Source organism: Phalaenopsis equestris, unplaced genomic scaffold (assembly GCF_001263595.1).
Source record: "Phalaenopsis equestris unplaced genomic scaffold, ASM126359v1 Scaffold000287, whole genome shotgun sequence".
Taxonomy (NCBI): domain Eukaryota; kingdom Viridiplantae; phylum Streptophyta; class Magnoliopsida; order Asparagales; family Orchidaceae; genus Phalaenopsis; species Phalaenopsis equestris.
The window spans coordinates 2430180-2442124 of record NW_018164729.1 but is presented as its reverse complement, the minus strand read 5'-3'; the positions used below and the strand labels follow the sequence as shown (position 1 = coordinate 2442124).

At 33.1% G+C, this 11945-nt stretch overlaps 1 protein-coding gene across 1 annotated transcript; it reads left to right on the top strand.

Annotated features, from left to right (window-relative positions):
* Positions 1 to 7695: 7695 nt before the first annotated feature.
* On the top strand, positions 7696 to 8461 carry LOC110024968 (ethylene-responsive transcription factor ERF096-like). Its single transcript, XM_020725177.1, has one exon. It carries the CDS (start codon positions 7727 to 7729, stop codon positions 8270 to 8272), a length of 546 nt encoding a protein of 181 aa, XP_020580836.1. The 5' UTR covers positions 7696 to 7726; the 3' UTR covers positions 8273 to 8461.
* The last annotated feature ends 3484 nt before the right edge of the window (positions 8462 to 11945 follow it).

Genomic DNA, 11945 nt, shown 5'->3' with positions numbered 1-11945 from the left:
ACGTAACGAGACGCTATCATTAGTCATGAATTATGTATATAAGAAAATGAATTTCAAATGATTTTAATTAACTCTCATGAAATATGCAAATGAATAAAAAGATTAATTTATTTATCTAATAAATAGTTAATTTAAATAATATTTATCTATTAAATATTTAGATTTTTAAGAAAATTATTTTCTTTGCAGTCGCTTTATAATCGACACGACTTGGTCAACGCTGGTTAAAGCTCGGTTTAATAAGTCACTAGAGGCGGGTACATATCAAGCATTGCTAACATCAGCTATTACGTTATCATTCAAAAACTGTAGAATCAAAAAAATAAAAAACTCAATTTTCCTGATCAAAGTTTGATAGAATCTGACGTCGGAGATCAAAGAACAGCTATACGATGAATTCACCAACGGTGGCGGCAACGTCAGCGATGGAGCAGGATAAATGGTCTAGAGAAGATTGAACCATCTCAAGTAATCAATATATATATATATATATATATGGGTGTAAACAAACCGAACACGAACGAACAGCTATACGTCGTTCGTTCGTATACCCTCAAAAAAATAAAGAAAAGTAAAAAACTTAATTTTCCTGATCAAAGTTTGATGGAATCTGACGTCGGAGATCAAAAAACAGCTATACGATGAATTCACCAACGGTGGCGGCAACGTCGGCGATGGAACAGGATAAATGGTCTAGAGAAGATTGAACCATCTCAAGTAATCAATATATATATATATATATATATGTATAGGGTTTAGAAAAACCGAACACTAACGAACAGAGCTTGTGTTTGTGTTTGGTTCGTTTGAAATTTAGTTTGTTTGAAATAATCTCGTGTTTGAAATTGTTCGTGAAGTCACTGTTCGTGTTCGTTTCTTAACGAACGAGCCAAACATGAGCTGGTCGCGAACGACGAACCAGTTTGACATCCCTAATATTAATATATATAAATAATATATTATATTAATTATATAGCTTATATAATATAAATATATAATATTTATATTAGTATATTACTATTATAGTATATTAATATATTAATATTATTAATTCATTATATATTATAATTTATTAAATTTAATTTTTTTTAAATATCATAAATTTATTTATATATAATTATTTTAAATTATTTTATAACGATTCGAACACGGACGAACACATCACTGTTCGTGTTTGGTTCGTTCAACTAACTGAACAAAAAAAGTTTGTTCACGTTTGGCTCATTTACTCAATATATATATATATATATATTGCCTCCTCATTTTTTATTTTTCTCATTTGAGCTGTCGATTTAATTACAATTATTGTTATAATAAAACTATTTTGTAAGATAATAGTCTTAAGAGCTCAAATTATTTAGCACCATAAAAAAATTAATAAATGACAGAGTGCTCATTGCAACATTAAAAAAAAAAGTTGAAATTTACATGCATACCACACAATTCTAATGGATTTACATATCTAACACCTTAAAAATTATATTTACTTGCAAATATACCACTCAAATTCCTTACATTACATAAAAAAGTAATCTTTTTAAAAGTGAAGTACACCTTTTCATTCATAATTCTATGACGTAACGATGTTATAAATTTAAATATCAAACTTTGGTTGTTACGTACTTAAATAATTAAAGATTGTGTGGTATGTATGCAAATTTTCCCCATTTTTTTTTTATTTATAAGTGTGAAAACGAGCACAATTTAATAAGGTTACATTATTTCTTGAATATGCTCAACTTATTAGTATAACATCTCTTTACCATGTGTATTTATATGAGGAATTAGATATATGTACTATTTATGCTCTATAATCCCTTCTAAGGGCGTCAGCGTGAGTGTACTTGGGCTAGCTCTACTCGATAAGTGGCTCTAGTGAACTGAATTCAATGAGCTAATAAGCCAAACTCTAACAAACGCTAACTCTACTTGTTAGCACGTGAGCCAACTCATTTAAAAAATAATTAATAGTTTTGCATGCTTATTTCATGTTAATGAAGTTTTAGAAGTTTAATTATGTGCTAGTTTTTAATAGTTTTGTTTCATGCCTGTTTTATTAATTATCTTTGTCAGATTGTAGAACAAACATGATAAGCATATTTTTACCTATTTTTATGGGAATCTTAAGTAAGAAAATAAAAGGTTATGATTAAGAAAATAAAAGGTTATCATTAGATTTTTCTTTATTAAAAATTCAGTGCATCCTTATACAGGTCGACTTTCAAGAATCATCTCGTGTTTGTTTTGCAAACTGTTTTTACCAGTGTATTCTAGACATGTTTTCCTAATTATTGACAATTTTTCTATTATTTTTGGAGTCATATAATATAAGATGTAAGAAGTTTTCTAGACAATGTATGCTTAATAAAAATAAAAAATTCAATAATTACATTCATATCCTTTTGTTAAATATATAAAAATAATAATATTAAGATCTTAATCCATTAAGTAAAGCTTTAATTTCCTTTTATTTCCCCATCGCTTTCCCAAATAGAGAAACATGGAGAGAGAGAGAGAGGGAGAGAAAAAGTCCATTTTGAAGGTCATAGAGCCGATTTAGTTCATGGGGTTCGTTGGGAAAATTGTCTGGTAACGTGTAGGCTACTATTAGCCTACCCAAATTTCAATTTCGTTGTTTTTTCGTGAAGTTATGTTATTTTATTTGTCAAAATTTTATACAAACTTAGATCTACGAAAATTTACGAAATTTTCATAGCAAAACATTTTATATGTTTTAGATTATAATGTGTTGGACATATTGACATAAAATATTTATTTTCTGAAAGGTACTTTTTGTTGTACAATATTTTGTATATTTAGCACGCGCGTTGAATCTGATAGAAATACTTTAAATATTTTTCTGAACATTCATAAAATTGATTTTGTAAATTTTACTTTTTGATATGTGTAGATTTATTTTACTCGTATATTTCATTATTACTTGTGTCTATTGGTATATATCATTGCCTATAATAAGTTGTGAAATTTGAAATTTTACTAGCTCCATAATATGTTTAAAAATGAAGCTTATATGCATGACAAAATATAAACTTCAAGTAAAACAATTAGATTGTCCATTTGTCAATTACTTGTATTGGGCTAAGGATTGCCCTCCTAAAGATTGTCTTGTTGGAAATTTTTAGTTGAATGTCGGGCTTTATACACGCGGATGAACCATGGTTGCCTTCGAAAACCCTCGAGAATGCTAAAGTCTGAGTCCACCCCGAACCTGAATTTTTATAGTTCACATCGCCTTTTATTTTTCACTTGTTATTTCCTTAGGGTTTTCCCTGTGTTTCCTTCCAGATTTCTTCGAGTTTATTTTGTGAGTCACTTGCGGTTTTCTTGGAGTTTTCCGTGAGATGTTTTGCCGTGGGACTTTACACACATATATATGCATGTTTCTCCTGCTAGTTAAATTCTCTATTAACTTGTTTACTTCTACCTGCAATGCTAATCCCAGACTCGCTAGGTACACAAATTTATTTTATATTTACAACATTTTATTATCTTTATTATACATTATACTGCTCTTATTTACTATATATTTTACTGTCATTTCCTTACTGTTGTTTTCCTTATTGCACTATTTACTGCATCTCCAACTTTTCTTTTATTTATGTGTATTATACATTTTAAAATAGAAGAATAGTAACCTGGTTTTACAGGAGGTGCACAGTGGTAGGCCACTGACCCAACAATTGCATGTAACTCAAACCTAACCCAAAATTTGCAATCGTTACAACGAGAGGTTTGGAGCTTAGAACAAGTTCTCGTGGGCAGCACGACGGAGAAGCAACATAATATGTCTACATCAGTAAAACTTTTCTTTAGTTTAAATAACAAGTCTTAGGATTTTGAGATGGTCTGCCTAGCACGAGATAAATCCTTGCATTATCTTTTAGGCATTTGCACAACCATATTGTGCAATATAAGCCATAACTCGCTTTAGGCTTCGAGGCCGTCGTCCGGTACGACATAAATCTCCTAAGCCCTAACTCGCTTTAGGCTTCGAGGTCGTCGTCCGGTACGACATAAATCTCTGTATCTTCCAGGTCATTTGTATGACCGTATCATATAAATATAAACCCTAAAAAATAAAAATAATAGGATGAAACATCAAATAATATTTTCTAGAAATTAAAACCAAACAAATATGATAGTTGGTAAGTCATTTGAGGTTTTTCTCAAAGTCTGTGACACCCCCTACTTCTTCGTTCCTTTCACTCCTAAAATAATATGTTCCTAATTTGAGTCGTTCCCTTTTAAATTTTCTGTGTCCATCCTTGAAAACTTGGACTTTGAAATTCTTGAAAACAAAACCACAGATCTTAATCGAGAGTATTCTTTTCTGACTTCGGTCATTTAAGATGTAATTAACTTTAGGGGTTTGTCTATATAGGGAACTTAAGAACCAAACTTAATATAAATCCTTATTAATTTTCCATATTACATAAAGGAACTTGTCGACTTATAAAAAAAAAATGATATCGCAAACCAAACGGATGTCATAAACTCCTTAGTTTATTTAATCGAGCATCACTATTCAAATGATGTGTCTACCTTTTTAGATAAATGCATTGTTTGGTGGTGGTGCTCGTATAATTCAAACTATCAAATATATGAGATCAGTCCGGTCTCGTATTTTTCAAAATTAAAACATTACTTTTTAAAATTAAAATATTTTTTCCTAAAATTAAATTTTTTTTATATATATTAAATTAAATCTATATTACTTCCAAAAAAATATAAAAATAACGGCCGACAAATTCTATATATTCACATGTAAAATTTGATAAGGGTTTACACATAATTTGAATTTATACCACTGTTTATAATATGTCTTCAGAATTACATGTTATACATGTGAATATATAAACATTCGAAGAAAATCAGTGAATTTTCATTTGAGATCCAAATATAACATGCAAATACTCGAGCATCAAGAAATCTGCACATGTAAAGCAAAATTACTTATTTAACTTGTTGTGAAATTTAAAAACCAGTGAGCAAGTCCAGTTGAAACGATCTACTATGAGTTGATGATTACACGTACAAATCCTTATCCCACAAACAGGAAATAGTTACACTGTTTCTTGAGTTACAACCACCTATCTCCGTACATAAAAGCCCGTTGCCCCCGCAAATATAGCGGTCGTAACAACGAGTAGTTGTTGGAGCTTTGGCATACCATTTTCGAGGTTATCACGACATTTTGAATGATTTGCCGCTCCAAAAAATACTCTGCAATTGTTGTTTCGTATGATACTTCTTTGCTATGTAATGATGGTAGTTATTAATTTAATGATAATGATTGATGAAACCGAAAAGAAACTAAGCGGCAATGAGGCGAATTCTTTCCGCGGAGCTGATTCGCGGAGCAGACAACACGCGGTATGAAAGCCAATCAAAGCCGCGGAAAGGATTTCGCAAGCGTCAATTTTCCCTCGTACTAATTGAGCTGGCATTTGTTGGGAAAATAAATTTTTCGTACTTTTAATTTAAAATTAATGTGAATATGTAATACATAACTAAATAACAATTCTGAGTTCAACATTACTTGAATTTTTAGGAAGATTTACATACTTTCCACACATAATTCATATTTATTTACATATGCAGCACCTAAACTTCAATTTTTTCATACATGACACCTTTTCTATGCAATAAAAATGTATATTCCAGTTTCTAAAAGTTTAAAAAGTGATATTTTTGCTGAGATATGCGAAAATTTTGGGTGGTAAGGTGTAAAAATTGAAGTCTAGGTGATAAATAGAAATTGGGTGGTATGTGTGTAAATGCCCCTTTTTTTATTAATGCATGTTCAAATGAGGTGCAAATGATAATATTTTAGGTATTATTAGTGATATAATATAGCTATTATAAACATACCCTTCTGACTAAATGGTCAACTCTTATTGCGGCTGGACTTATTTTGCGGCTGGATGTAAAAGACTTTCTTTTAGGGCACCTAATAAGAGTTTTGCTTCAACTGGGAACTGCAGCCAATATCTCACCGCCACATCTCAGCCGCACACATTTAACACGTGTAGGAACCAAAAAGAGTAAATTTTTAATATTGAAGCAAGCTTTAAAATTTGAGTTTTAAGTGTATGAATGAACTTAATTTAAGTTAGATTAATATTTCTATTGAATATTTTCATTCTATAATGAATTTATATAGAAATCTTCATATATTAATTAGTGTTCATTAAATATTTATCAACTAAAATTTGATCAGCGAATACTAAAGTTAAGAAAAATATTAAAAATGTATGTATTTTTGCTCATTTTCACAAATATGAACTTTTAAATTAGAAAAAGGGTTTTATATTTATCATTCCGTTTTATTTCACGGTGATTTCGCAGGGCTTCATAGGCCACAATCTCGTGGCGGTCGGACCAAAGGAGGTGAAAGATGGGAGTTTCAGAGATTTTTGCAAGCTACGACGCGGTCTCTTGGAAGATTATTTCGAATGGTGAATTAATGGAGTGGTAAGAAGATGAACTGAGGAGAACATTTGGGTGATGTATATGTAATATTAAAATTTAGATATGAAATTTAATAAAGTAGACTAACCCAAAAATAAAACAAATGATAGCTTGTATTTATTTATTTATTTATTATTTAATGTTTTTTTTTTCTTAAATAAGGGTCACGTTTAACTTTAACGAAGAAAAGAATGCAAAGAAACAACGACTACAAAAAAAATAAACTAAGAAAAAACACATCTAAAAGAAGAAAATGACTAAATAAAACATTATTAATATTGAATAGCCCAGAGAATCTAAAACAACAAAAGAGCAAATGTTAAACACTCAACTTGAACAACAGTGTATTTGTAAGTTGAACAATAAGTAATCTAAAGTGACGACCACAATTATCCTCTAATCACCATCTCTATCAAACAAATGATATTGGATCTGCAAAACAATAAACAGAACAATAATAAAACAAAAAGAAATGTCTGACATAAACAAAATCTAAATAAAAAAGATGAAATTAAGCCATCTAATCAATAGGATGTATGGACTAAAAAGACATTGAACTCATAACTCACCCATAAAATTACTAAAATTCCTTCCAAGATGTTAGGAATGAATATTCCACTTACTTTACTACAACTTAAGTCCAATTAGAAACTAAATCACATCATATAATAGGATCATATAGATTCATCGGAACACAATATGAACATAAGCCCAACAAAGATAATCTAGAAAAGCACACAACGATTTTACATAGAAAAACCCAAAAATGAGAAGAACCACAGAGCCACAATGCCGAAAAATTTTAATTATAAACTAAAAAATTCTAAGAAAATGCACTTAGATCTTCTCGTTACAATCGAAAAAATTTACAGAAGCTCAGTCTAACTCTTCCCTTGTGAAAGGTATGCTAGAATCTCACTTTTAGCCAAAAAAAAAAAAAAAAATGAAGGAAACTTGTCCATGTGAACTACACTTCGGAACTTGCAACATTTGATGCTTGAAGTAGACCTCTCCTATATGCCATTCGACGTATTTTTACATCTTATTCCAACTTTGTCCTTTCCCGTTGATCCCCAAAATATCTGAATGCTAAAGTTGTCTCCTAGGACTAAAGTCAGAAGCCGCAAAAATAATAGTCCACGTTTCGCGCAGCTTAAAAGCCCAACTTCCACATCTCCTCCTCCCGCCACCCCTCAAGTCGGCACTTTTACCACCCCCTCCCTCCCTCCACCCCATGCATCGTTTAATCTGCCCCCGCTGCCATGAACAAGAAAACTCCACCATCGTCGCCGCCTACATCAGCGTCATCTCCGGCTATCCCGATGGCGCTGCCCCCTCAAACTTAGAGCACCACCACAGCCACAGCTCTGACTGCCGGCATTCAGCAGAATCATCGTCCTCCGCCGCGCCGGAGGGCGACACACAGAAGACGAGGAAGTATCGTGGTGTGCGGCAACGCCGGCCGGGTAAATGGTCGGCGGAGATTCGAGTTCCGAAGCAAGATCGTCGCGAGTGGTTGGGGACTTTCTTAACCGCCGAGGAAGCCGCGCGGGCTTACGACCAGGCCGCGATCAGGTTCCACGGCTTAGAGGCTAAACTCAATTTTCCTGATCAAAATTTGATGGGCTCCGACGTCGTGGGAGATCAAATTCGAGCTGAAATGGATTCATCGGCGGCGGCGGCGGCTGAGGAGGACAATGGTGTAGAGGAGAATGATGACATTTATGGTCCTTTGTCGCCGCTGTGTGAGCTTGATGACAGGATGCCGCCTGGTTTTTGATCAACAATATTCACAAAAAATCTCTTTTTCTAAAAAGTTTTATTGGATTTTGTGAGTTAAAATATTTATGATACCTAAGATGTTATAAAAGTATTGCCTCCACATCTCCAATATGCCACTCACATCATGCCACATCACCCACTCCATGATAATGTGGTTCATGGTGTTATGTCGTGCTGTCCATATAGGTTAGGAATAATTTATGCCCAATTCCTTAAATAATGTTTATTTGATTCGTTAGCTACATAAATTTATCGAATATGAATAATTTATTTTAGCTTCTTGATTTATAAATCAGTTGAATGTGAACTAATGTTTGTCTGTTTGTGCTCGATTCGTTGTGTAGTTTGTATTTGATCTGTTGGTTATGCAAGCTAGTCGAATACAAATATATTTTTTTTCTTGATTCATAAATATGTCAAACACAAACTAAGCTTTGTCTGTTCTGATTAGATTAGTTTTGACTTGAAATAATTAAATAATAATATATTTATTTATTTATTTATATTTATATTTATAATGTCTTTAAAATGCCAAATTTAGTTATTTTTTAAAAATTGTTTAGTGGATATAATTATAAATAATATAATTTCAGGTGTTAAATATGTAAATACAGAAAAATTGTCTGCTATGTATGTAAATATTTCTAAAATCCTTTGCACCTTAATTTTAGGTGTTAGATGTTAAATATCTAAATACATTGGATTTGGGTGGTATGCACTTAAATTCTCCTAAAAATCTACTTGCACATTCAATATTACTAAAAAATAGATAAGAAATGGGCTTTATGAATGTATGATATGTAAGTACGAAATATCCTAAAATACTTAACTGTGTTCCCAAAAAAGATCCAGCGCCTAGGCTTCTGTAAATTTTGGTCTACTTCAAGCATCAAATGAGTTCGTAACATTTGATGAATGTATGAATGTATGATATGCAACATTTGATGCTTGAAGTAGACCAAATTTTTTATTTTTTTTCTTGATTTATAAATATGTCAAACACAAATTAAGGTTTGTATGTTCTGATTCGAGTAGTTTTGACTTGAAATAATTAAATAATAATATATTTATTTATTTATTTATATTTATATTTATAATGTCTTTAAAATGCCAAATTTAGTTATTTTTTAAAAATTGTTTAGTGGATATAATTATAAATAATATAATTTCAGGTGTTAAAAATGTCAATACAGAAAAAATTGGCTGCTATGTATGTAAATATTTCTAAAATCCTTTGCACCTTAATTTTAGGTGTTAGATGTTAAATATCTAAATACATTGGATTTGGGTGGTATGCACTTAAATTCTCCTAAAAATCTACTTGCACATTCAATATTACTAAAAAATAGATAAGAAATGGGCTTTATGAAGTATGATATGTAAGTACGAAATATCCTAAAATACTTAACTGTGTTCCCATAAAAGATCCAGCGCCCATGCCACGCTTTAGTCCCACACCGGTAATTGTTGAAGTTCATATCTATAAAAGAGGCTGAAAAAATAAGGAATTTCTGCGGTGCTCACCCTGGTGAAAGTTGGAAATTTTGCTTGATAGAAAATTAAATGAACATTTCTATTATTCAAACAAGCTCATCAAATAATTAAATGAGCTAAAAACAAGCTTATTCGAACAATAAAAATTAAATCAAGCTATTAACTTCATTTAAGTTAGACAAACCTATCTAGACTGATGAATGAGAATCAAGTGTTCATTTCTTTTGTGAAAGACCAAACTAGAGAGGCTAATTTTAGGGATTTTGACCCATACCTTGTCCCAAGAGGTGTGGTCTCAATTGAGCTTGACAGAGAGCTTCGCTTTGATGTCACGAACTTCCTGCTTGTTTCAATTTGAGCTAAAATTGGTCCTAGCTATGAGATAGACTTAATGTTGAAATAGGTTGGAAAGGATGTGAAGCCTTAATTTTGATTGGTGAGATTGTCTTGAGGCTCGGGGAAGCTTTTGGGGGGTTTGTGCTTGAGCTTTGGAATAGTTATGTCAAGGCCAAAAATTGTCTTGGATTAGGGCAGAAAAATCAGGGGTTGCTAGTGGCGGCGGAGGCCTGAGGAGAGAGGGGATCAATCGCCTAGGTCAAGGGGAATCCTTTCTCTATTGAGAGGCAAAGGTTTCGGAGGCTTAATATGGAGTTTGGGCATGTGTAGAGGCTCTCAGGTTCCTTCCTTAAGTAGTCATGTGAGGCCATAGGGGAGCTTAGCTATAATTGACAAAGCTTGGGCGGCTCCTCACAGAGATTTTAGAGGGTTTTGGGCAGTGGAGAGAAGCTTTTCACGTTTTCATGACAGCTTGATCATGGGGCTGATCATGGAGGTGAGGGGGGCATGGGAGTAAGCTCTGAGCTGATTGGAGGTCCTTAAGGAGGATAACACAGATCAGATTTGATCTGGCTTGACCCTCAAGATTTTGTCCAAGGAGGCTTGGGATAGGTAACATGTGTCCCCATCCCCTTGGAGAGTCATGGTGGATGGTGCCAAGCTCACCAATTAAGGGTTGGATTTAGCCTGGTTTGGCTTGGTGTGTCAGCCATATATCATAGTAGATAGGTATTGGGTTATGGGTGACCCATTAGGAATAGGTCATGGGCCAGGGTTGATTTGGTTTTTCTTTTTTTAGGGTTTTGGATTTTGGTTAAATGGGTTGGGTTTTCTCTCCCTGATGGAATTTAAAAATTCTTTTAATTTATTCATTAATTAATTAAGTGAATTACGATGGTTGACCACATGGTGCCAATTGGGTCCACCATATGGTGTGGTGTCATGGCCATGTTGGGTGAGGCTTAATTAGATGGGGATGCAGTCAATCGATCAAGATTTGACCAAAATTAGAGTAATTCCAATTGGTTTTGACCACCCCAAGGTGCCACCAAATTTTAGGGTCAAAATGACGTATTAAGGATTAGGGTGATTTTTAGGGTTTGGTGGGGATATGGAGGCCATTGCTGAGGTTAGGAATCATTTTAGGTAGACCCTTCTCCCAAGGTGTATTTCATGGTCAAGGTGGTTCTTAGGGTTCATATGAAGGCCCCATAGGGATTTGGGTTGATTTTATCATGAGGGGTCAATTAAGATTCCTCACCATGTCAAAACCTTAAACCCACTCAACCAAGGGTTGAGGGCTTGGGCCTGCAATGGTGGGGCCTAAGAAAGGCATAACCCTAGTCGAGGGTCATGTGCAAGTAGGTGGGGTGAGTCCTCACAAAAGTGAGTTCAACACCATGTAATTGACAAGCTAAACTTTTTTAATGTTAATGCATGTCCGCTCTAACTGAATATAGATACTTTTGTTTGTATAATAGATTTCAGTTGTTGAAAAGTTCATTTCAGGCGTCGGGAGGTATTACGATTAAGGATCTAAACGAGCCGAACACGAGCCAGCTTAGGCTCAGCTCATGTTCACCTCGTTTGTATTTCGAGCTCAAAAAGTGTTTTCGTGTTCGACTTGTTTGCTTAGAGAGTCAAACACGAGTTATTCGCAAACAAAGAGTCAATTTTACAACCCTAATCATGTTGCCATAAGATGTTAAGGGTTGGGGCAAGATTTAAAAACTATTGTTTATATTAAAAGATCATTTGGATCTAATTTAATAAATTTTATTCTATTTTCTTAATTAATATATTTTAAAAATACTACTCATCAATTATATATATATATATAT

What these genes read in the sequence shown, in the direction of transcription:
- LOC110024968 (XM_020725177.1), top strand. Translation starts at nt 7,727, where the DNA reads ATGCATCGTTTAATCTGCCCCCGCTGCCATGAACAAGAAAACTCCACC.